This window comes from Balaenoptera physalus (genome assembly GCF_965194825.1).
Source record: "Balaenoptera physalus genome assembly, chromosome: 2".
Classification (NCBI taxonomy): domain Eukaryota; kingdom Metazoa; phylum Chordata; class Mammalia; order Artiodactyla; family Balaenopteridae; genus Balaenoptera; species Balaenoptera physalus.
Window position 1 is genome coordinate 175,418,322 of NC_138883.1, and position 27,554 is coordinate 175,445,875.

Below are 27,554 nucleotides of genomic sequence, written 5' to 3' on the forward strand. Positions count from 1 at the left end.
AACCAGTAGGGTGTGTGTGTGAGTGTGTGTGTGTGTGTGTGTGTGTATCTCTGTGTCTCTTTCTCTCTACCTATCATCTATCTATCTACCTATTTATCTATCTATCTATCATCTATCTATCATCTTTCTGTCTGTCTGTCATCTATCATCTATCTGTCATCTATCTACCAATATCTTTTTGGAGAGATTTATTTTAAGGAACTGCCTCATGCAGTGGTGGAGGCTGGCAGGCTGGTAACTCAAGAAAGAGTTGATACTGCAGTTAAGGTCCAAAGACAATCTAGAGATAGAATTTCCTCTTCTTGAGGGGACCTCAGTCTGTTTCCTCTGAAGGCCTCCAACTGATTGGATGAGGCCCACCTACATTATGGACTGTAATCTGCTTTACTAAAAGTCTACTGCTTTATATGTTAACCTTATCTAGAACAAGAACAAAACACCAAAAACCTCCCAAAACAACCTCACAGCAACATCCAGACCTGGTATTTGACCAAATGTTTGCATTCCATGTCCTAGCCAATTTGACACATAAAAGCAACCATCATGGTATGTGTTGGGGTAGAGCCAACAGATTCTACTTTTGTCCTAGAAAGTGAAGGAAAGCTGGAAATCTAGATGACTCCTAGGTTTTTGGCTTATGGATCTAGGTAGATGATGGTGCCATTAACGAAAAAGAGAATATTGGATGTTTGCTCATTAAATACCATCATATTTAGAGTGAAATTAAGATGGAACTACAGACAAAAATTAAGTACCTGAAATAACAGTCAGGTAAGTATAAAAATTCTGAAAGAGGAACACTGTTCATGCAATAAGACTTCCAAGCACCTTACCTTAAATGGTTGGTTACCAACTGGTTGGTTGACTGAATTTAGACAGTTACTAAGTGTTGGCCGCTCAACAGTAAAATCAAATGGCTGAAGTAGGAGGTGGAAGATAGATTTATTGTTGGGATGGTACTGAGAAAAACTGTGAAATGTGGAAGGTAAGTCTAGATAGGAAAATAACAGGTGGAATAGCCAACACAAATGAAATGTAAAGGGCAATATAGCTGAGTCTACAGATATCTATGGTAACATTTTCAGAGTTCAGTACCTTTTCAGATTAGCAGATTTACATTTGTGTATGGTAAATTATCCTATAACTGTTTCTAAAGAACATTTTATCTTCTTATTTCCTGGGTTTTACCGTGAATAAAACAAAATATTATTAACATTGTAATTTTATTACCAACGCACAGAGTTACTCATTTTGCCTCACAAAGATCAAGCTTGGGAGGGCCTTCAGTTAGATGGGAGGAGATTGGGTCGACACTGCATGTTCTGTTGACAGGCGTCAATTCCAAAGATGCCAGCAGAAGCAGATGTTCTGAATTCAGGCTCTAGTGAGTCCCGATTCCAAGAAATCGAACCAGCAGACGTGAGGAACCCAGCCAAGGAATCTAGGCAGAGGTTCGAAGTAGCACTGAATTAGGAACCCAGGCAAGACAGAGGCAAGAGGTCTCTAACAAGTGTAGACAAGAGCAGATACAGCCGGAGAACATATTCTTTTGAGGCAAAGATCCATTATGACCTTGAAGTTGATAGTCCAAGACTGATCTCCGGGTGTAAGTGGAGCCAGCCCCACGGGGTGCCGAGGACAGCAGACAGAATTTGGCTTGTAGAAGCCAAGGCCTCTCAGTGGCGCTGTGATTACTTGATAATTTCACTGGGATGACCTGACTGAAATCGGGATGAGCAGATGCAGACTAGTGTACACAGGATGGATCAACAACAAGGTCCTACTGTAGAGCACAGGGAACCATATTCAACATCCTGGGATAAACCATCATGGAAAAGAATATGAAAAAGAATGTATATATATGTATAACTGAGTCACTTTGCTGTACAGCAGAAAGTAGCACAACATTGTAAATCAACTTATACTTCCATAAAATCAATTAAAAAAAAATAAATCGAAGTTGAAATCAAGTGTAAAAAAAATACCAAGCTCATTCAGCCAGACACTCAAACATCTGTAATACTATACCAGCTCATTTTGAAAGAACCTCTTAAGTAGAAAGAATTTAGTCAAACTTCACAAAAAGTGTTTAATTTATATTTGTGCCACAAAAATAGAGTCAGTTCCTCTCATTTGTCTATTAAAAAATAGACAAAAAAGAAGAAAACTTTACATGATGAAACATGAATTCGATTTTGATTTAAAGGACAAAAATATGCTTACCAGATCTTTTTATTCCTTTTTTCTTTTTGTCAAGAGGAAGTTGAGTTTTGCCAGCTAGCAGCTATGTACTATAAGCAAAAATTATCTATACATACTTATTTAAAGTACCAGCCCCAAATTACAAGTATAAAAAAACTGTTATTTATAAAGTTACTCTCATAAATACTACCTTAAATGATATACCTACATTTATTCAACCTTTACTGCAAACTTCACAAATTATAACACTATCAAATGCATTTTTGTATCTTTTTGTTTATGCAAAGGTTAGGTTGAATATGCCAATGAAATGAAGGACACTAGATCCCCAAGTTACCTATTGTTGGATGGGAAAGAAAACAAAAAAACTTCTCTAGTTGTCCAGACCTCTGGGCTTCCCAGAAGACACTTAGCTCACAAATTTGCTGGACAGTAAATGAATGTAAAATTTCCTAAAATAAAGTTTTTTTTTTAAATACAAAAAACCTTCCTAATGTTATAGTTAGAATCATTGTATATAGGTTTCATCTATCTCAAAAAGGGTACGGATAGTTGGACTTCAAAATTCTATTCCAGGATACACAAGTATTTAATTTTACAGCTTATTGTATTCATCCCCAAATTTGCTTTTCTCAGATGAGTATTATTTCTTCCTCTTTTACCTACCTTTTATGTTTACTCCACTACAATTTGTGTGCATTTAAGGCATTTAAGTCTTTTCATAAGGTTCCTTGTCTGAACTAGGACATCTTGAAGGTTTCCAGCCACATGCTCCCAAGAGGCCCCTCAACCCAGTCTCTCTCCAGCTTCAGGGACCCACGGAAGGAGCAGAGCTGGCCCAGGCTGAGTCAATTTCAACCCTTTTCCTGTGATCACAGTTCTTTCCGGAAATGGAAACATTGAGAACTTTTGACCTAAAATATTGTCTTTGTCCTATGTATCCACTTAAGCATCCTTTCTTTCTTTTCTTTTAACAGACACTAGGCAATTTTTAATATACAATGAAGATCACAAGCGCTGCGTGGAAGCATTAACTCCCAGTGCAGTTCAAACTGCAGTTTGCAACCAAGACAACGAGGCTCAGAAATTCCTATGGGTGTCTGAATCGCAGATCATGAGTGTTGCCTTTAAGTTATGCTTAGGGGTGCCATCAAAAACTGACTGGGTTGTTGTCACTCTGTATGCCTGTGACGCCAAGAGTGAATTTCAGAAGTGGGAGTGCAAAAACGACACGCTTTTGGGAATCAAGGGAGAAGATTTATTTTTTAACTACGGCAACAGACAAGAAAAGAACATTATGCTTTACAAGGGATCAGGTTTATGGAGCAGATGGAAAGTTTATGGAACCACAGATGATCTATGCTCTAGAGGTTATGAAGGTAAGAAGCTTGGAATTTTTTTTTTTTTTCCTTTCTGTCAAGTCTTTCTCATCCTCTTAGTTGGAAACTAATTCAAGAAAATAAGCATATTCTTGTTTAGTCTGTACTAGAAGTATTAATTGATTACTTTTGTGTTTGGAACTATTCTGTGTTCTGTGAATGAGTAAATGTGGTACAAAGTCCTAAATGATACTTTAGCTATCTGTAATTAATGGGAAGACATTTCTTGTAACTTTTGCTAAGATTTTTTTTTAACAGTGGGTTACCGTTTTTAGAAATTACTTTTCACTGTAGTCGTTGACCCAGTGTCTTCCATTTTACATTGTATGACTGTCGTGATAAAAGAGTTTGACGAAATGTTTCTTTTCCTTTGGTTTACATTACCTCTAAACCAATGACCTGTGGAACAACATTCTTTACCAATTCAGACTGTGTAAAATGAAATCTTGACAATTTTGGTTTCTAAATGTTTCTAATTTGTTACCTTATGGGTATTTAGAGACATTATGTAATAATCAGCAAATTAGAAAAGCTAAGGAATTAGCTTATAATCTAACCTTCAGCGTCTTTAGTCCGCTGTTATAGAAAGTGGTAGCACCTGTGGGGCAGAAAATAATTGTATATGTAGTTGGTTCCTTCAGCTCTTGAAGGTTAAATAAAATCAGAGTATCTAGTCTTATCTCATCTTGGTCAAATTTCATTCTCTAGTGGCTGCACAGAAAAAAGATAAAACAAAAAACAAAAAAAGAACTTGAAGCCCTTTACAAAGGCTTCTTGAGTCAGATGATGTTGTAACCACTTTCCAGGTTTGGACACTTGATTTCTGTGAAGTGTTATCTAGAACCGACCTCAAGGTCAGAGAAAGAGCCTGCCTCTTGGGGCAAGAGATTAAGCTGTTTGCAAAATTACTTTGTTATTGAGGCTGCAAAGGTTGGTTGAACTTAGCTAGCTGTTTGCAAAATTACTATGTTACTGAGGCTGCAAAGGTTGGTTGAACTTAGCTTATGGCAGGTACGCAGATCATCGGAGTTCAGCTCTTTGCAAGGTGATGATTTGTCAGCTTTCTATTTTCCTTCTATGTTCTATAAAGAGCAGAAGAGAGTAGGAACTGAAGAAGAGAAGGAGGGCTCAGAAAGAAGTTATCCCAAGGCTTTTATTGAACATAATGTAGGTTTAGAAATTACCTAAGAGGCAACCTAAGTAGCACAGCATTTCAGGAGAAACTTGTCGGAAAATTATAGGGCAGGACAAGGGTAAACCAAACTTGACTGAGTCAAATTCCACAGGTGGGACAATAGTTCTAATTGAGGAATCCAACACAAGGAAGTTTGGTGCTAAGAGATCAGAATTCTCATTTTATTTTAAAAGATATCGCTGAAGTTCTGTAGTCCTCTCCCTACCCCCTGCCTCTACTTTCTGGTCTTCTGTTTGCTTTGAGAAAAATATGCATAGGATTTAGGATAGTGGTTCTCAAACTTTAATATGCTTAATAATCGTCTGGAGAGCTTGTTAAAAATACAGATCCCAAGGTCCCCCCTCACCTAGATTCTAAATTAGCATATTGGGGGAAGGGCCTAGGGATCTATTGAATTATTTTTATCAATACTGTGTCGTTGGATGCAGATGGTCCATTGACCACACTTTGCATACTCCCTAACTCTCTCCCAATACTTAAGATATTCCTGCTAGAAGATCTAGCCCTTCAGAGTGATCTTGGAATTGATTCATTGGAATATGCATTAGAAGTAAAGACAATGCAGAGAGGATGTATGCAGAGTCTTTGTCTCTCTAAAGAAAACTTGGGGAAGAAAACTGTCTGAGGCCAAGGATTTAATTTTGAGTGATCAACTCAGATTTTGTAGACTTGGACGGATCTGAGGATTGTCTGGAAGTGTGGCCCACAAGAGGAAGAGTCAGTTGAATGCAGTGACATGATTTGTTAGTCAAATTGGCCTCATCAGTGCTTTGTTTAGTAAATCAAGTTAGTTCTTAAAAAGCCATTTCTGATTGACATCTGTAAATCGAGCACTGAGAGAATTCCTTCGCTAGCTGAATGAACAGTACCACTAGCCCTAGGTGGTCTTATCACGTTTTCTCCATATGAAGGAACAATGGTGTAATTATTACAAATCCAGCGTGTTCTTTATACAATCTATGATTCGGAAAACTAGTCCTGTAACTTAGTGCAACAAAAGCTAGAATCACATTTTAAAGTTACTAACAGCTAGGCAATTGGCAAAAGAGTCATTTTGAGGGAATTGAGAATAAACCTAGCTCTTAAGGTGGACAAAATAAGTACGAGCAAAGGAAAAGGAAAGGAGGTAAGTGTGCTCTTTACATATGTTAGATGCTGTGCTATGTGTTTTACAAATGTTATATTATCTTAATGACTTTCAAGCTGTCTTTAAAGAACTTTTTGAAGTCATAGAATCTATGAAACTTAATTAGGAAAAGAGTATTCCTACCTAGAAAAAATTCTGAATATAAACTTGTTGCAAGAGACTGAATATTTCAATATAGAGGATTATTATCTCCCAAAGAGGCATCTCTACAAAGGTAGACTGAACATACTGGAGCATTTAGCTACTTGAGCGGTTTGGTTGTCAATGGAGATATGAGCTTCCTTTTGACTTAAGCCAAACCGTGATCCATAACGATTCTCTCTATTTCTTTTTAAATTAATTAATTAATTTATTTGGGCTGCGTTGGGTCTTTATTGCTGCGTGCGGGCTTTCTCTAGTTGCGGCGAGCAGGGGCTGCTCTTGCCTGTTGTGGTGCACAGGCTTCTCATTGTGGTGGCTTCCCTTGTTGCGGAGCACACGCTCTAGGCGCGAGGGCTTCAGTAGTTGTGGCTCGCAGGCTCAGTAGTTGTGGCGCATGGTCTTAGTTGCTCCATGGCATGTGGGATCTTCCCGGACCAGTGCTTGAACCCATGTCTCCTGCATTGGCAGGCGGATTCTTAACCATTGCGCCACCAGGGAAGTCCACAATTCTATATTTGTCTCAACTTTCCTTTCTAGGTGAACCTAGAGCTTCACATTTTGATCTGTTTGGACTCGTTTTTTAAAAAAAAGACAAATACTGATTATAGATAGTATCTAAGGGTTTTAAGTGATTTCTTTCTATGATGTGAATTAGAGATTTATGCTAACGTTCCTACCCTTTCTCGTAGCCATTGTTGAGGGACTCAAGTGGAGTCTGGCTTGACAGGAGTGGTTGGAGGGGATTGAAGTTTTGACTGTGTGTTTGGGTTACACAGCTATAAGGTTATTTTTCAATTTAGAGATTCAGTAATTCTCTGATTCCAACCAAGGGGAAGAATGGCCTTTTCTCTATTTGGAGGAAATGCAGAAGTCAAAGTTGTTGTCAGTAGAGCTGACTGCTTTTGGCTCATGAGAGCAAAGAGGAAAATCTATTGCAAAAGACAGCAGAACAGAAGTGGTGCTAGAGTTTTTCCCGAGGACACATGTATCCAGCAAAAGACAGGGGTTGCCAGAGAAGGGAAATACAAAGGCGTTCCCTGTGTTAGTGTAAGAGGTGTGATTAGAAGCGTAAGACCGATCCTCGCAGTAACCTTCTGATTGGACAGTGATCGTTCAGGAGATTCACATCCATTCTAAGCACAAGTCAATGTGTCTCTTCTAGCCATGTACACGCTCCTGGGCAATGCCAACGGGGCAACCTGTGCATTTCCATTCAAGTTCGAAAACAAGTGGTATGCGGATTGCACAACTGCTGGGCGATCAGACGGATGGCTCTGGTGTGGAACCACTACAGATTATGACATGGATCGGCTATTTGGATATTGTCCATTGAAATGTAAGTGACTTTATCATCAAGACAATTTTGGCGCGTTTAGTATGGCAACCTAGTGATAAGACTTTGTGTTTATCGAGAACATTTCTTCCTCCAAGTGATTTCTCATTTACTCTCTCATCATACTCCACCACAACCCTCTGCAGATGTCATTGTCCCCATTTTATAATGGAGGGAGTGATCCGTATTGGCTAAAGACAAGAACACAGATCTTCTGACTCTCAGCCCTAGGCTGCATCAAATGACCCCTTTATTTTCACTAACTACTACTTCTCCTCAAATTCCACTGTTACTGGCAGTTATTTTCTAAGACTTTAGGGCAAATTATACTGTATATGATGCAATATATACTTAATGCCACAGGTGGGCATCCCATTTTCCAACCCCCCCAATGATCTACCTTTATTAAACTATAGATCAAAAACAGAATTTAAGCAATGCCACAGCATTGGTTTTGATGGAGAGAGAGAGAGAGAGAGAGAGATGTGAGTGGCTCCTGAATTTTGTGCCAATGTAATGAAAAGGGTTCCTCACTGTGAAAATGATAGTAATGCTACTCTTCTTAAATTAAGTTTAAGAAGAGTATTATTTAATTTAACATAGCTTCAATGGAAGTGAGTTATGTCTATGCTTGAAGGGGTTTTAAAATGAAAATGTAAGTCTTATTGCAATGATGCAAAATAAGTGACATTGCATTGTATTGAAGTGAGGGGGCCATAAAAATTCTTGGTGTCCTTTCCATGCTCAAGAATTTATAAAGAAGCAGGGCAGTAGGTTTTGGGTGGGGTGGAGGAGGGCATACGTGTTGGAAGGCAGGGATGGGGCTGAAGAAAACAGAGAAGGAAGAGTTCTTCGCTTCCCTCTCCCCATCACCCCACATCCTCCTCTTGCTGCCAGCACCTGCCTTCCTTTTCTTCCCCTGAACTTCTTACCCCCAACCTCTTGCTACTTCAGACTCTGTGGATCAGGGCTCCTGTTTCCTGCTGTGCTGCCAAGGGGCGGACGCTGGGGCAGAGCCTCAGATACAGTCTGGGCTGATTGTGAGACCACCTGCATTGCAATAGTGCTGCTTACCCCACTAAACTTTCAGGATCACACATCCACATACCATCACGGTATTCCAAGCGTTATTGTAAAAAACAGTCCAATTTACAAACATATCTTAGTTTGTCAAGTTAAAGACAGAATTCCAAGAATTGTGCTTATTTATCTCTTTTGATTTTTAATCCCTAAACATCTTACTAAAAATTAATTTGATTTCTCAGCCCCATAGATTATTGTAAGTCCCCTCTGGGTCCAGTCCCTCAGTTCTGTGTGAATACCCACAAAAACTCAGTCTTCCTGTGTTCATGGTGGAATTGCTCTCCCAGTCTTGGGTGAGGTAAATGCATTTCTGTTTTATAACAACTTTTAAAGGTTTGATTCCCATGAAAGGTTGATTGATGTCTGATCTCTATATTAGAAGGCTTTTTGTCTGAAAACAAAACTGAACTTTTTCCTCACAAGATAAAGCAAGACTTATTTTTCAGTGATTGAGGCACATCTTCCTCTGGACTTTGTAGGAATGGTATTTTCTAAATCCGTTATCATGCAGTGTCTTGGGGCTACAGATCTCATGGGTCCAGCTATAACATCCTGCACTTACATGGTGTTGACAGGGACGTTGTTGGCTGCATGTATGATTTAATGAATCATTAAATGGAGGACAAATGGCCAGCCACTAATCATGAAAAAAACAACACCTTGGCTAGACATGTGTTTTAGGGATAAACTGGGTAGGCTCTAGAATAAGCTTTTAGTCTCATTGGTTCCAATTTATGTCTTCCAAAGCAAATTATATATTTGGCCCAGTTAATTGTAAAAGTAAAATAACTGGAAATTTAAAACACTTTTGATTTCAATATGCATTACAATTTTAAAGCACATTTTATACATTCCATGCCTTTCTTGAAGGGCTTTGCAGTTTCCCAAACTCTTTCATTGTCTTTGCTTTGTGTTTTTTTCAAAAGAACACTTTATTTTATGTTAGCCTTAAACTAGCAGATTCAATACAGGAAGATGAGGTCCCAGCTATTGACCTAGTGACACTTAGTATATGCTCCTCATTGTGCTTTGTATTGTTTATTGTAATGTTTTCCTTCTATTTAGACATTTATTTTCAAGCATCAGGAGAACAGGAAAAGGAAAAGACTCCTTTCTCTCAATTCCCCATAGCTTGCAATTTTAGCTTTCAGCGTCAGTTGTGCTGGTTTACTGTGGGAATTTGAACAATTTGGAGAGATATAGAGTCAGCAAACCTATGCATGCATTGAGAAATAGGTCTTAATTCCTTGATTTAAAATGCAAAATATACTTTATTTAAATGAAGAGAAGCATCAAATTGCATTTCTTTCTTTGGTCATCTGTAGCCCTTTCCTTCATTTCTGGATGAGAAAATCATCCCCCCCTTCTTTTTATATCTCACACTTTACAAGCAAAACCTCCAAATTTCTAAAACTATTTATTTAAAATAGCTCCGTCTTCAAATAAACCTCAAACCAGTCTCATTTGAGTGATCTCACTTACATGGTGAAGAACCCATTTGCACATTAAACTAGTAAGACCTCAGACTGTGGTAATTTAAATTTAACATTACTAATTCAAATATATTTTTTATGTGAATATATAATAATTTTGTAGTTAAAACATCTTAGAAATGTCTATGCTGTTGCCCAGATGAAATGTTGATATATTTTTCTTCCTCTTTGGTGTTTCATGAACCACAAATTTCATATCATAGTGTGTGGTAAGTATATGAAAAAGGTCACTTCCTTGTCAGATACAAAGAATCACAATTACATGCATATATAAAGTGTGGGCTATATGTGTATATATAATGTTGGCTGTATGCATATATATGGTGTAGGCTCTATACACACGGACAACTGTCCAATTTGGTAGCCAGTTGAATACTCCTCAGAAAATTTGAGAATTTACATAATCTTTTCTCTTCCTTATAAATAAATGAAAGGATTATGACTTCACATGACTTGTAAGTAGAATTTTATGTTATTAAAAAGACAAAAGAGAAGTTTTTATATCATGAAGCACACAAAAATATTTCATTTGTTGACTCATTTCTCAAACATCTTATGTGTAAAATGCAATCAATAATATTTATCCATCTATATTATTGGCCTTTCATAGACTATAGCCAAGTTTATAGAGTATATTGGGAGTCATAAAATAGCAAAGGAAAAAATAAGGTAAAAATTTAAAAAATTAAAAAAAAAATTTAAATTAAAAAGTGTTTTACTCTGAGGGAAGAAAAACTAACAATCAACTATTGCCAGGAGCTACCTATGTTTAATACATGCTAGAGATAAGAACATGAGACTCCAGAGGTGGTTAACAATTTAACTAAGGTTGAATCACCAGTGAGTGACAGAGTCTGGAGGCAGGTCCTGGTCAGTCTGCCTGTGGAATCTATGACCTTCCCCTCTAATGCCTGTGTCTTTGGTCTAAAAAGACCAAACTAGAATGTGCAGGTGAAATATCCGTTGCTGAGAGAAGACATATTTATTTTCTCTTCTCCCTTTATTATTGTTTTTCTAGATTAAGGAAGTTGGGCTGGCATCTCTATTCTTAGTCTGTGTATTTGCCTCACTTCCCAACTCATCTGATCTCAAATGTCCTAATGGAAAAATAGAGATGGTGAGTCCCTGTCTTTCTGGAGGCACATGAAGGAGATGGAATGCGGTCGATCTTTGAAAACTCCCCCTCTTCATTTCAGGAGTAAAGAAAATCTCATAGTCACTTTAAAACTGATTAAAAGAAAGAAAAAAAGGAAAAGATAATGCTTTAGGCAATAATGCTACCAAGATTGTTTTAAAAATATTGTTCACTGAAAATTCTTTCCATGCATAATGTAGTCAATTCCTTTTGACTTCTTTTACAGTTGAGGGCAGTGAAAGCTTATGGAATAAAGATCCGTTGACCAGCATTTCCTACCAGATAAATTCCAAATCTGCTTTAACTTGGCACCAGGCGAGGAAGAGCTGCCAACAACAGAATGCTGAACTCCTGAGCGTCACAGAGATACATGAGCAGACATACCTGACAGGTAAAGATGTGAAAAGAAAACAAAGTTGTGAAATCATGATTATTTTATTTCTGTATAGTTTAACTTAAAAGCATACAACACGAATAATTCTAGATAGAATTATCTATCTAGATGATCTATCTAACTCTATCTAACATCATGATAGAGTCAGTCCTAAACAGATGGTGCAGAGGGTTTGACAAATGTGCATCCTGAAAAAGGCACCTGGGATGGCAAATAGTTTTCACCTCATGAGCCAACTTTCTTCTATCAGTTGTGTCAGTGTCTAGAACTTGTGCTGAGAATGATTCGGCGGATTTATTTGGACTCAGAGTAGAAGATGCTACAATCAATTAGCGATGCCGTTCTTGGACACAAGACACGGGTGCCATACTGGTCAAATATTCGAGGTCTAACTTGAAATCATTGGTTTTCCATTAGCATGGGAGAATTTAACGTGATAAACTGAAGAGCTGCCACCACAAGCAGGGACAGGTGAAGGGCTGTCCTTTTGCCTCCTGTCTTTCAAATCCCTAGACTCTAATGGTTTTCAGGTCTTATTGATACTCTTTCTACAATGTTTGTTTTTTTAGCATTTGTTCTTATAAGGCTGTGACGATGAAAAGAGCTAATGTTTGCTTGAGATGAGAGGGTCTGTTTTAGCGTCTGCAGTCCACACTTGAGGAACAGAGAGATCAAGACCAGAAACGAGTGTGGGAGAAAGAGCATCCTCAGTTCCCTGCTCTAATCCCTGCCTGCAGTTCACCCCGACCCTGCTACTAGCTGAAAGTATCTCTGATCCAGCGACCACCATGTTGCAAGACTCTTAGTGGCTTCTCACTTCCTATCAAATAATTAACAGCACACCTTTGCCTGACATGCAAGGGCTCTCACCTGTCCACTGACTGCTCTTCCCCTTTGTGCATTTCGCAGTCTTGACAAAAGAAAACTTTTGGGTTCCTCATCTATGTCTCATACTTTCTCTCCTCCACATCTGTCCCCGTGGCATTTCTTGTACCTGGAATTCCCCACATTTTATACAGTTGAAATGCAGTCTTCTCTCTTTCCATCTGCCTTTCTCTTGTTTGTTTACCACTTTTACAGTGGTTACTTACATGTGTCCCACTTCCCCTACAAGACTGTAAATACATTCGTTTTTTATCCATTCATTCATTCATTCTACAAGATGGGTGGTTTCTCTGTGTGGGGCATCGTGCTAGCTCCTGGGGACACAGCGGTGACCAAAGCCTGCCCTGTCCTGTCCACGTGGAGCTTAAAGTCCAGTGGGGAAAACACATAGACAAGAAAACGAGCAAATAAATACAAATTACGGTTAAGTGCCATGAGAAAAGCAAATTGAAGGCTGTGTGGAGGATGGATTTGAGGGCAGATGGCTGAAAGTGAGGACTGTCTTGTGAATATGTATGTCCTCCCCACCCCTAACGAGGTTCACACAGAACCTTCCGGGAAGACGGTCTCAAGGAATGTTTGCTGACTGACAAATGAGGATGCAACACAAGAAAAACCATTATTTAGAAATTCAGCCTCACGTTTGGACCCGTGGTCAGTTCATGGCGAGAAGACAGTGGTTCTTAAGTGTGAAGTTGCTTATCAATCACCAGGGAACTTTGTTAAAGCAAAGCTGCCTGGGTGCAAACCCCAGAGACTGTAGATCAGTAGGTATGATGTGGGGTCCTGGAATCTGCATGTTATCAAGTTTCCAGGTGATTCTAGGGCAAGTGGATGGGGACCACACTTGGCAAAGCACTGTGTACAGTACCTGCTGTATCAGCAATGCCTACAGATTGCATCTGCCGGGACAGCAGGCAGCAGAGCTCAGGAGTGAGGAGCATAGACTCAGGAGCCTGACTGCCAGGGCCCCAGCTCTGTGAAGCCGGGGGACCTGGGGGCGATTACCCGAGGCTGCTACGCTGCAGTGGGAGAGTGTGTGTGAACTGGTACCAGGGACAGAGCCGCCCCCAGCCTTGTCTCATCACCTGGGATTCCCTTTCTCCAGCTCTTTTCGGATGATCCTCTCCATTAATTGGAACACACTTCTCCTATAAGTTATTATTTTGTCATTGAATTTGAAGATGTTGATTGCGTTCTATTTTGGGCAGAAAAAAATGTAACATGAATTTTTTTTAGCACCACCTTGTGAAATACACAAAGCGTTATTAGGTAAGAAAGATTTTTCTACTTCTAGGCCATTTCTGAGGACTACATCATGAATACTAGCTCCACTGTAATGAAATCTTTCTTGTACCAAGTATAACATTTAAAAATTTTCCGCTTTCAGTATAGGCTGCAAGCCACCATTTTCTTTCGGCCATCATTAAAGAGATTGACAATAGAAAAGCAATACGACCTCACTATGGGCATTCGTGAACTCAGAGATGGGATTATGTCTCCATCTGCCCAGTGATTCTGTTTTGTGTTGGTCCTTGGGACCTTTGTATGCAGTATTGGGGCAAAGTACAGAGGGACCAATATTTGCAGCCATGTGTAAAAATAAGGAGAAAGAGAGGAAAACAGAGACAGAGATAAGATAAAATTTATGTAGGTGATTAAGGAAGAGAGAGAATGAGTTGAGACAATCCTGGTGTGATTTGTGCTGGCTTGCACGGTTTAGAGAAAACTCAGAGTTGACATGGTTTCACTTGGCTTTTTTTTTTTTGAAGGAATCTGTTTGCGGGTTGTGTTATCTTGACTGTTCTGAGTTTTGCTTGTTTTCTGGCTTTCTGGAAGCCAAGGGACAGAGCACAGTTCACTTGTGAACTCTTCCCCAGTTGCTAGGGGAAAGGGGCTATGTGAGCAGGACAGCATCTCTGGGCCCTCCACTCACTTCCTCATTCCTGGCTCCGCTATCAGGCTTCTGGCTGCAGGAAATGCTTCTCTAATCAGCAAGGGCTATTACTGTGTCCCCAGGAGCGCAAACAAGCCCTAAGAGATTGGGAGGCTGAGTTCACCTCAGATACTCATTTGAATCTTATCCAAGCCTCCGGAATTTCAGTCAGCAAATTTTAACTGAAATCCGGGTAGGAATGACTTCTCGAATGAGATTTGTAATATTTCCTGCTTTTCTTTAAGTCAAAAATGTCATGCATTAGGGGACAAAAAAAGTCTGACGGGGAATTTAAAAAATAAACCAGACTTTTGTTTTCTAGAGGGAAGATATTCATGACATTTGGGATTTAATGGCGTATATTGGGGAAGACTAGAAAATCCTGGTGTGAGTGAAGGATTGTCATCTACTCCATTCTGGAAAATAGGGTGCTAACATTTTTTAAAAACCACACATAGTTACCCTTTTTTTTTTTTTTTCTTTAAACATCTTTATTGAAGTATAATTGCCTTACAATGGTGTGTTAGCTTCTGCTTTATAACAAAGTGAATCAGTTATACATATACAATATGTTCCCATTTCTCTTCCCTCTTGCATCTCCCTCCCTCCCACCCTCCCCATCCCACCCCTCTAGGTGGTCACAAAGCACCGAGCTGATCTCCCTGTGCTATGCGGCTGCTTCCCACTAGTTATCTATAGTTACCCTTTTAAAATATGATTTCTTTTATGTGAGAATTTTGAGTAGTAAATTTCATTTTTCAAAAAGGTATAAGCCTCTTATGACTTTGAGATCAAATTAGCTGTTATTTATTAAACAGCTGTTGTGTGTCAGACACTGAGCTTTATTTCTAAAGCTGACACCAACCTTGTAAATGAGTAATATTGTCCCCACTTTATAGATAACAGATTAGGAGGGAGAAGTTAGGAACTGTGCCTAATGCCGCATGTTCAGAAAATGACTGAATTGGAATTCAGCACTGTCTTTCCATTACGCTCTGCCTGGGTCTCACTTAAAAATAAGCAAGGATCTGGTGGCCCCCAAAGCACTAAAGAGAACCTTTAATTTAGATGTCAGCAGCTCCTTGCTCCAGTAAATTTATTCTAAACTGGCAATCTGATTTCACATTATCTGCTGGGTTAACGGCTTCTACCCAGCGGCCAATTCTTATATCACCCAGAGTCATTTCATCATCTCTTCTTCTTCTACCCTCAAAAAGATTGGGACACCCTATTGAATCCTTAGTTCCTGAATCAGATTTATAACTACATATGTGCAGGATTAGGATTTATAGAACTGAAATAAGATATAGGAAGTGAAATTGGCTAGTTACTTTGATTGTTTTTGCCAGTTTCCATATGGTGCTGGGTGGAGAACAAATTGGACCACGGTATAGAAAAGAACAATACAGTGTACTACTGGACAGTAATACGTCTTCTATTACAGCTAAGTTCAAAAGTAGGTATAAACTGTTTCAGACGATACATGCAGGAAAATTACAACATTAAAAAGTTTAGCATGTGGAATTGATGCTTTGTGTAATAATACTAAAAAAATTTGGTCATCTTCTTTATAAAATTACAAACACATTAGAGAAAAAATTGTGGACGACACTCATCAGCTTTAAGTGATATATTTAACACAAAGCTTGAAATTTGTTTGTAAATCACACTTTTTGCCAACCTGAATTCAACATGGAGTAATAACAATAATAATAATATTAATACTAGCAATAGCTTACATTTATTGGGCATATACTGTGTATTAGGCCCTGTTTTAAGAAGTATTACTTAATTTAATTCTTCAAAACAAGCCTAGGAGTACCTAGAGTAGATAAGGAGAGTCTCAAAGGACAATTTCCTTAAAGAGTGATCATCTTTTCTCATCATGCCAAACATAGTAATTTAATTAAGCAATCTCAGGCAAAATCTAATTTATTTATTCCTACAGTTCTGTTCAAAACTTCATAGTTTTGAAAACTTAGATATGCATATTTTATTATAAGTTTTAAAACATACCAGAATATTTGATTTTGGGGAATAGCTATATCCAACATATACAAGGAACTCATACAACCCAACATCAAAAATAGACCCCCAAAGCCTGAGAAAAACCAAAAACACTTGAAGAGACATTTTCTCAAAGAAAACATACACGTGAAAAGATGCTCAACATCATTAATCATCAGGGAAATGCAAATCACAACCACTGTGAGATACCACTTCACACCGCTTAGAGTGGCTATTATCAAAAAGAGAACAAATAACAAGTGTTGGCAAAGATGTGGAGAAAAGAGAACCCTCTTGTGCTGTCAGTGGGGATGTGAACTGGTGCAGCCACTATGGAGAACCGTATAGAGGGTCCTCAGAAAATTAGAAATAGAGCTACCATGTGATCCAGCAATTTTACTTCTGATTATTTACCTGAAAAAAACCAAAAACACTAATTCAAAAAGACATATGCATTCCAGTGTTCATTGCAGCATTATTTACAATAGCCAAGATATGGATACAACATAAGTGTCCATTGATAGACAAATGGATAAAGAAGATGTGGTATATATATACATACACACAATGGAATATTACTCAACCAGAAAAAAATGAAATTTTGCCATTTGTGACAACATGGGTGACTCTAGAAGGTATTATGCTAAGTGAAATAAGTCAGAGACAAATGAATACCTCTTGATCTCACTTATGTATGGAATCTAGAAAACAAAACAAAATGAAAACAGATGCATAGATACAGAGAACAAATGGGTGGCTGCCAGAAGGGAGGGCGGGTTGGGGAGTAGGTGAAATAGTTAGAGGATTAAGAGGTACAACCTTCCAGTTATATAACAAAGTCATGGGGATATAATACACAGCATAAGGAATATGGTCAATTATATTGTAATAACTTTGTATGGGCACAGATGGTTACTAGACATTGTGGAGATCATTTCATAATGTATGCAATGTCAGATCGCTATGTAGTATACCTGAAACTAATGTAATATTGTATGTCAACTATATTTCAGTAAGAAAAATAATTTATGAAAAAATCAATGTCCAGTGGTATTTAATAGAATAACTATTAACATAAAATATAGTATCAACATGACACTGATCCCAGAATGACATTTCTAAGGTACAGACTAGTACACAGGCATCTCCTCCTGACACCTTATAAGTTATCTATTTACATGAATGAGGTGAGATGGCAGTTTTTGTTGGTTTCTTTAATTTACCCTAAAGAGACATAAGTAATAGTTTAGTACTCAAAAGAGTTTTAATAACTATGTAAAATAATTAATAAACTAAAGGGAAACCATCAATGAGATGAATAACTATAAAATTGATTTACTATGAATGAATTTCTATCACTTCATTATCAGTATTTTCTTTTTAATGAATGCAGTCGTAGTCAATGATGCTCATTGCAGAGATTTAAGACTAAAGAAATATTAAGATTTTCCCTTTTGATAATGTCATTTCCTTGACATAGCTTGTAATAAGTATTTTATTTTTTGGTAAAATTCCAACTTTGGAGAACCAAATGCTGAGTCTTCACAGGTAACCAGAGTGAGTTCTGCCATGGGCTATTGTTTGGGGAGGGATGACATTTATCAGAAATATCTTTTTAGTTCATGGTTCTTTACTTAAAGGTGCTCTAACATCTAAACTTATCTGGAAAGTGTATTATATCAATAATAGTAACTCACAGGCAAATTTAATTTAAACAAGGGTTGAATTCACTGGAAACACCAAAGTGAACCCTGGGTGCAAGTCCTAATTTACTAATCCTCTGTTTCACTCTCCACAAGTTTCTTAACTTCTCTGTCCTCAGTGTCTTCATCTGTAAAATGAAGGCACTGGACGAGATACCTCTCAAGGTGTATAAAGTACCTAAGGGCAAGAGCTGTACTAACTCAGACTTTTTTTTCTAGAACACTTGATAAAGATAAGTGAATCTGAATTAATTTTCACTGACTTTTTACATGCTAGTAGTTAATTTCATCCCGTTTTTATTACTTTATTGAAAGAAATTACACAATAAGGTTTACTTTTCAGTCAGTAACTCCAGTATTGGATTCAGTTCAGTTCATTAAGCATCAACCTACCTAATCAATATCAACCTAGTCAATCTCCTCAAGTGGGTTCTCCCTTTGTCAGTGCCTTTCTGCCAGATGCTGAATAAACTAACAGCATTCAGGTCACATTTCTCCAAGAATGTGATCTGTGCTTTTATGGGATTGGGGAGCAAAAAATGTGAGATATGATTCTGGGGCATCGAGTCACTGTAATCCCCTTTCATCTGAATTTGTGACATGAATGTGTGTCTATATCAGCTAATGAAAAATTGGGGGAACTTTCGGTGAATTTGGATAGCTTAGTTGGTTGCATCAGAACTAAAGGGTCTGGGATTTGATGTCATAAGAACCCAGGTTTAGGGACTTCCCTGGCGGTCCAGTGGTTAAGACTCCGTGCTTCCGATGCAGGGACGTGGGTTTGGTCCCTGGTCGGGGAATTAAATCCCCAAAAGAACCTAGGTTTAAATTTCAACTCTGCATATGACATCTAAACTCTTTGGGTGTCAAATTCCTAATCTGTACAATGGAGATGGCGGTACCTAATTAGAGTTTGTGAGGATTGAAAACGAGCGAAAACAGTGTCCTGAATATAGTAAGTGGTTATTCTCACCATTGAAAAGATCTGACTGGGGAATATATCCTCTAGAGAACAGTAAACATAAAGTGGTCCACTTATGATTACTCTTTATGTTCTTTTTTATATATATATATATTTTTTAAATTAATTTATTTATTTTTGGCTGTGTTGGGTCTTCATTTCTGTGCACGGGCTTTCTCTAGTTGTGGCAAGTGGGGGCCACTCTTCATCGCGGTGCGCGGGCCTCTTACTGTCGCGGCCTCTCTTGTTGCGGAGCACAGGCTCCAGACGCGCAGGCTCAGTAGTTGTGGCTCACGGGCCTAGTTGCTCCGTGGCATGTGGGATCTTCCCAGACCAGGGCTCAAACCCGTGTCCCCTGCATTGGCAGGCAGATTCTCAACCACTGCACCACCAGGGAAGCCCTCTTTATGTTTATAGACACTTCAGGTTGGTATTTTATTTAAGACAAAGGATAGTTTTCCTTTTCATTAATTCTTTTAAATCAACTAAAAAGAATATAGAGAGAACAAATCCGTGGTTTATTAAAGTTATAGGTAATAGCACATTAGAGTTGTTTAACCTGGGCGGGCTGAAATCCATGTTGCTTCTGTTTTGTTTTTTATTGCATCTCAGGCCTAGGACAGACTTTGAAACATTGTAATTACGATTTATTAGCTGCCTAAGTAAAGTGTTATTCATAGTAGCACAAGCACTTAGTGTTTAGATTTTAATCATCATCTTAATGAGGAAAAAAATGGATTTTTTAAAATGTCATCGAATAAAATTCTGAGAGTAAGCTCTAAAATATGAGGTCAGGGTAATAACTTATGAGAGTGATACAGATTGAAATGTGTATTAAACTTTTTCATGATAGAAATCGGTGACTTTGATACAAAATAAATCTTAGTTTTACTCTAAAATGAAGTAAACATGTTTTTGTTTGACGATAGTCAAAGAGAGTCTTCTCCAAATTAGAAGCACATTCACATGATCCTATAGAAGTCATCAAGATGCTGGGGGCTGAAGCCTGGTCACACCTGGGTTAGACCCTTAGCAAGACCGTTCCTGGCTTATCAGGACGCTGGGGGCTGAAGCCTGGTCACATCTGGGTTAGACCTTTAGCAAGACCATTCCTGGCTTATCTGTGTTCTCATCTCAGTTTCTTTACATGCCGATGGAGGTAATGGTTGTACTTGCTTCCCGCTGATGGGAGGATCAAAGGAGACATGCTTGGCATGATTTTCATTACTTCTCTCTAGTACATTTTGATTCAAGTACCTGATTCTGAATTTGATTTCACCATCTTTTCTGAATGTCAGTTTTGTTTTTGTTTTGCTTTTGTCGTAAAGGGTTAACCAGTTCCTTGACCTCAGGACTCTGGATTGGACTGAACAGTCTGAGTTTCAACAGTGGATGGCAGTGGAGCGGGGGCAGTCCGTTCCGATATTTGAACTGGTTACCAGGTAGGGTTAAGCTCATCTGATTAACTTGGTGGGGTTAAGCGGGTTGAATTCGTCTGCATTTAACTTAGCTAGGTACCATGGAGACCTTCATCAGCTCACATGTAGATCTCAAAGAGAAGAATTGGGAGATTTCATCAAGTACAGTTTATTTCTCACCTTGCTTTGAAACCTGCCAACTAGATTTGACTACTCTAACACTAAAAGGTTATTCCAGATTTCTGGGAAAAGGACTTGTCTGGAAGGATAATCACACACGTCAATAGAGGACTCTGTTAAAGTATATATTCTCAGAGCATCCTTGATTTGCTAGGTATTATATTCAAAAATTTGATTTTATATTTATGATATATATATATAATATTATAATGCTACATAGTATATTCAAAGATTTTATACATATTTATTTATATCTACACACACACTATGAATTTAAGAAATTTAAATTGTTTTGGGCTGGAGAATTTCTCATTATCTTGAGCCATGAGATATTTGCAATATTTCTGTCATCGTTATAATGATCTGAAGGTCTACATTGACGCCATTTTCTCCTATTTTTAATCGACTAGAGTTGGATTAAAAATAATACCAGCCACAGATTGTAATACTCCGTACTAGCATCATCCTTCATGAGCAGTTTTGTTGACAGTTTGCAGTTTCGTTGTAGAAAAACACAGGGGATGATCAAGCCTTCAACGGCTTTCCCATTATTTGGAGGACAGAAAATGCTCTGAGCTAATTATTTCTATATTGTTGTAACATAGAGGTAACAGAACATAAAAGGAGACTAGATGATAAAGATGTTTTACGTATACAGAAATTATTCTGAGAAAACAAAAGGACCAATGATGACAAAAAGTCTTCATCTTATTCACCAATACCAACCATTGTTAGTGGCTGCTTAAGGCACTCTGCTGAGTACGATTCTTCACTCCCAACCCAGGCCCCATCCTGTACTAATCTTGATTTATTAGGAAAGCGTACAGGTAAGGATTAGTGATGTCTGCCGTGGGTGTGGGAAAGGACGGGTCACATTTTCATTTACCAGTTCTGCTATGGAAAATACTGGTGTGGTGTTTCTTCATATGGTCAGACTTCTTTTTTAAAGCCATTGAATGGTTTTTGCATTTGCCTTAGAAAATTAAACTCTCCATTTTCCATGTTACCGACTTATGGTATTAAAAAGAAAAAGAAAAACTTTGAAATAAATAGATAATATTCGGAATATGCTAAAACATGAGAGGGAATTTTTAGAGGATATACGTTGGTTTAAACTGATTCGATTTTACTATGAAATTTGACTTTCAATGTACCCCTTCAATGCATGATGTTTACAGGGCTGTCACTAAGAGTCAGCTCTGCTTTCCTCTGGAATATGGTAAGTAAACACTGCTGCAAGGGAATATAAGGTGTGCTGTTTATGAGTGAGAATTTGATTTGTCTGCTTACTGACTCAGTCACACTAAATTGGAGAATGCCAGTTGGCTTAGTCAGATCATTAGACAACAATAATCATTTATTGGGGGATTAGAGTTTATTCTTTGCTGCTTAATTATTGTAGGCAGGTCATTTTATTTGTTACTCAATTTTAAGGGATGATTATTGTAATTTTTTTTTTTTAAAGATAATCTTTAAAGACTGTTGCTTTTTTTTTTTTAATTTTTATTTATTTATTTATTTATTTATGGCTGTGTTGGGTCTTCGTTTCTGTGCAAGGGCTTTCTCTAGTTGCGGCGAGCGGGGGCCACTCTTCATCGCGGTGCGTGGGCCTCTCACCATCGCGGCCTCTCTTGTTGCGGAGCACAGGCTCCAGACGCGCAGGCTCAGCAACTGTGGCTCACGGGCCCAGTTGCTCCGTGGCATGTGGGATCTTCCCAGACCAGGGCTCGAACCCATGTCCCCTGCACTGGCAGGCAGATTCTCAACCACTGCGCCACCAGGGAAGCCCTATTGTAATATTTAACCAATTGCATTCTGAGAGTTCAGTGAGAAAATTGAGAGGTCTAGATTCTGTGAAAGTGAGGAATACAATTGGAATATTAATGAGAAAGGAAAAGAAATCTCCTTCCTTATTAAACCAATTCCTGAGAAGTAGGTGCAAAATTAAATCACCTTCTGAAATAATATGAGAGTTTCTTCAAATGAAAAATAGAAAGCTTGTGGAACATTAGAAGTTGTTATTGTATAAATTGTTCAATCAGCCTTCAATTGAGTACTTACCAAGTAAAGCATCTATTAAAACACATCTACATTTGAAGTGAGGATATTTTACACAAATGGTATAGAAGTGTGAATTCAAATATATAACTATAGTAACCATTTAAAGACAAAGAGTTGATATATTAAAGTAGGTATTGGTGTTCTGTTGATAAATAACTGTATTACTATGATTTACCAGCTCATATATTAAATAATAACCGTTAGCTGTAAAATACATTATTGTTTCCGAAAATTTCTTTCTAGTACTGGTACCTTATCTGTTAGTTCAGTTATACTGGAAGTTTGGTCATACTATCAACACATTTAAAAAACATCTTTATCCTTATCACTAACAATTTTTTCTTTGTGTGCTATTCAAGCAACTTCCAAAAATTTTTGACAAAGGCTTTATGGAGCAGGTGATGTGATTCCCATCTTTCGGGAAGGGAAAGTGTGGTCCAGGTCCAGGTCGTAAACATGTCAGAGGTCACAAAGCAGAATCACTGGCAAAATGTGACTCATCACCCTGTCTTCTCTTGTGAGATGGAGCAAGTCTTTAGAGCACTGGTTTCAAAATCATTTATTAAAGTGGTGGAAAAGCATGAGAAATGTGGGTATCGATGCATGTATCGATTGCATTAAGAAAGTTGACTTGACCTGGTTCTTTAATCAGTTTCCAGTAAGCAATGAGATGAGAGGTTAGCTGCTAAAACTTTTCTTCAGTAGGCTGAGTTGAAAATCTTGAGAGAGAGTCTGAGCTCTGGGAGTTCCTTCTCTTTCTCCTCCCATTGCCTTCTTTCCTGCCTCTTCTTTCTAACTGGAGAAAGCTTTCCCATGTCCAGAAATTCTCTGGCTGGTCCTCACAGTTAGCTTGACTTAGGTTTTTGGGGCGGTATCGACAATGTTGAATATGGCTGATTTGGAACATCGTGTATTCTTTTGTTATTTACCCCCCTATCATACATAAAATAACCCACTGTGAAGATTGTTCAGGGTTTAAGGTTTAGCTTTATCGTTTGATATTGTGGGGAAAAAGTTATTTCAAAGAAGTAAACTTATATAATCAACATTTCAGGTATTGGAATGATCCAACAATGAGAAAACAAATAGACACGCAACATGTCTTTTGCTCTGCAGGCAGTAAATATTTATTTGTGAATGCGTAGCAGAAGGGGTGGGGATCCATTAAATGCCAAGGATAAACACACGAGGCTCTGGGGGGTCTATCTACTTGTAATTCCTATAATAGTCCCACTTTTATTTTTTCTTTTCCCCAAAGGAAGTCCATCAGCAGAACCAGGAAAAAGCTGTGTGTCACTAAATCCCGGGAAAAGTGCTAAATGGGAAAATCTGCAATGTGTTCAGAAACTAGGCTATATTTGTAAAAAGGGCAACACAACTTTGAATTCTTTTGTTATCCCCTCAGGTAAGTGATCTATTTGATCTGAAGTGTATAAAATATTATAATTTAAAGATCAAATTATAGTCTAGTCCTAACTGTAGGCAATGACAGGTTTTGTTGATCATTTATGGTATCAACTTAATGATATTCCTACAGAATGTCTTTTTGTTGGTTGCTAACCTTTCCTGAGTGTTCTGGAGTGTTTGGGCATGAGCAAAGCCTTTGACACAGCATTAATAAAAATTTTATCTTCACAGCTGCCCTATGAGGTAGGTATTATTATTCACACATTTTAGATGAGGAAAAAGATATTCAGAGGATATAAAAAACTCGCACATGTGACAAAACTGGAATCCAAGCTAGGAAATCAGTATCTGAAAGGGATGTTTTTATTATGTCCTCACTATTTAATGGCCTATCTGGGCGCCAGTGTTATTTAGTTTAACATATACACTGAAGTCTTCACCAAAATGGAATAAAACATCCCAGAAGTAGTCACTGAATTTTATATATAGGCTAGACCAGCGGGGGAAAAAAATGCAATTATGCTCTCTATTATAATTTTATAGAAGAATTAAGCTACTAAGCCCAGAATGCATTTTTTTCTTCAAGTTGACAGAAAGCAAACTAACTAGTGATACATTTTTTTCACCATCAGCTGTTTTTGGAGAGACACTTAATACTTAAAGGTCATTTATGTATGTATATATATATTCTGCTTGGAAAATCTGACAGCGTGGCATTCTTTTTTTGCTCCTTGACTTTTAAAAGCAATTTCATTTATTTTAAAATATGATCGACATGGCTAGAAAGTCCAAGGTACAACATGATAAATATTAATAATTTCTTCCAGTTCTTACTGCAAATTTGCAGTTCCTCTCTGAATAACTGTGTCTGGGTGTATATCCTTACCTAGTTATTCTATGAATATATGAATAAATATGTTTGTAATTCTTTTTGTCTGTTTTATACAAATGGCAGCATATGATACACTTTGCTCTACTTTTTTCACTTAATAAATATTTTGGGCATCATTCCATACAGTACATAGGTGGCTTCTGCGTTCATTTTTATGGCTGTACATTAGCCATTGCAGGGAGAGACCATATTTTTTTTTAACCAGTCCCCTATTAATGGAACTTTAGTTTACTTCCAATTTTTTATTATTACAAACAATGCCACAGTGAGTAACTTTATACATATGTCATTTGATGTGTGTGATTATTCCTAGAAGTGGAACTGCCAGATCAAAGAGTGGGTGTGTTTGCCATTTTAATGGATACAAATATGGCAGAGCTCTCCAATGGATATAGATGAGGGTCCCATTATTGGGTTTGATTATACTTTACAGGGTCACCCTTATGGCTGTGGGCACGCCTCAGGGAGACCTCAGTCATTTTTGTATTTCATCTCCTCTATTCCTCCCATACGAGAAATGGTACTGATATAATCCTTCCCTCTTGGAAGAGCTCATATAATTCTTCTTCAGAAGATTTGGAATTACCACTTAGGGGATGAGGAGAATGGTGGTTTTATCATATCTGAGGTAAGGAGACAGAATTCTGTAACTTGGCCTTGTTCCTTAACCCCCCAGTTTTAGTTTCCTATCTATTAAGTGGAGATACTAACACTTGTTCTTCCTGTGAATGTTTGTTCATATTGTCAAGCACTCAGTCCCTTATTCTTATTTCTCTGCTATGCCTGTTACTGAACCAAACTTGGGTCTGCTGGTCTGCGTGCAGTAAAGCCAATCTACTGACACCGGCTTGTGGTGAAGGGAATTGCAGGGTTTATTGCAGGTGCGAAGCAAGGAGTCCAGGGCAGCTAGTGCTCGAAACACTGAACTCCCCTATGGGTTTCAGGAAAGCATTTGTAAAGGCCAGGTGAGGGAGGTGGGTTGCAGGGTATGTGATCAGCTTGTGCACAATTCTGTGATTGGTTGATGGTGAGGGAACAGGGCAGTGTCCCAGGGGTTAATGTTATCAATCCTTAGGTGACAACACGCTCATGATCATCAAGTAGTTAATTTCTTCCATTTGGTGGTGGTTTTAGCATCTGTAAAACAACTCAGGAAATGTCCATCAGATACTATTATCTGGGTACTTCAGAGAGGAGCTAAAGCAGAGGATATGGGGGAGGGGGTCTGTCCCAGGAAGGCCCCCTAGTGTCCTGCTCGGTTACATGCCTTACTTGCTTCACTTGCTAACTTTCACTTCCCATTGGTTTTTGAATTTCTCTATACTTCCTGGATTAATCATTCTATCTTTTCTATAAACTCAAATAAACCAGAGCGTGGAAAAGCATATCAGAGTTAGGATTATGAATGATCCCTAGGTTGCTAGAGCTACACTGTCCAGTTCAGTAGCCACTAACCACATGTGACCACTGAGCACATGAAATGCGGCTAGTTCCAACAGAGATTTGCTGTGAGTGTAAAATACACGCTGGACTCACAAGACATAGCATGAAAAACAAAAGTAAACGATCTCATTATTTTTTAATTGATATGATAATATTTTGGATATATTGGGTTAAATATGATGTATTGTTATAATGAAAGTTACCTGTCTCTCTTGAGACTTGTATTTAACATGGCAACTGGCAAATGTATAATTCCATACGTGGCTCCCATTTGTAATTCCATACGTGGCTCCCATTTATAATTCCATACGTGGCTCCCATTTGTGGATTATGTTATATTTCAGTCAGACAGTGTTGCTGTACAGGAATAAGCCACTTTTTGTGGCTGCCCCAGGGGACGCCTCTTCATTGGTTGTTTTCATGTTTTGAAATATTTTAAAAGTGCATCTGTTTAGTTTTTGAAGCCCTCAGCATGTGCTGGCATCATTTTCAGCTTCTTGAGCAGCAAAATTAAAATATCCCACAAGAGGGCTCCAGAGTGATACTAACCTGTTTTTTCGTTTTTTTTTTTTTTTGGTAACCACTGGAACTGTATAGAAGGAATAGATTTTCTAAAAATATGCATTTTTCTGTTATAATAATACAGTGTTTGGATCTCAGGACTGCCTATTTACTTGAATGACTGTACACAGAATCTTGAGCTTATACAGAGATGAGGCAGACAGTCCCAGACTTTGAGAGACTATGGAACTGATACATGAAACGGATAACAAAGGTGCCCTATACTGAACCTTTACTAAGGCAGCACATTTGAGAACATTTAGTATCAAACTTCAATATAGAAATTGACATTCATTTGGCAATATAGTCCCTCTTTAAGCAAGATATATTGCTCGATTGCTGTTTGAAATAGTATCCATAAAATAGTCATAATAAGCTGTTGTATAGTAAATATAACTTCAATTCTTTTTCTTGACCAACGATTCACGACACTTACTCTGTGCCAGGCCCTGTGCCATTTCAGGGCCTATATGAGGATGAATAAAGCGAGTCTCTTGCCTTCGAACGTTGTTACTGTCACTTCCCCTAGCTCATTACTGTCAGTGCATGTTTGTGATGCATAGTCAAGGTCATGAACTTTGGCCCTGACTACTAGTAG

General features: G+C 38.1%; 1 protein-coding gene across 3 annotated transcripts in view; it reads left to right on the forward strand.

Moving 5' to 3' along the window:
- MRC1 (mannose receptor C-type 1) overlaps positions 1 to 27,554 on the forward strand; it is a 172,453-nt gene that overhangs the window by 91,055 nt on the left and 53,844 nt on the right. For all 3 annotated transcript variants that reach the window (XM_082452741.1, XM_082452742.1, XM_082452743.1), the window contains 5 exons: positions 3,180 to 3,581; positions 7,227 to 7,400; positions 11,335 to 11,499; positions 20,323 to 20,436; positions 23,912 to 24,058. In XM_082452741.1, coding sequence (XP_082308867.1) covers positions 3,180 to 3,581; positions 7,227 to 7,400; positions 11,335 to 11,499; positions 20,323 to 20,436; positions 23,912 to 24,058 — 1,002 coding nt within the window. The remainder of the gene's footprint in view (positions 1 to 3,179; positions 3,582 to 7,226; positions 7,401 to 11,334; positions 11,500 to 20,322; positions 20,437 to 23,911; positions 24,059 to 27,554) is intronic.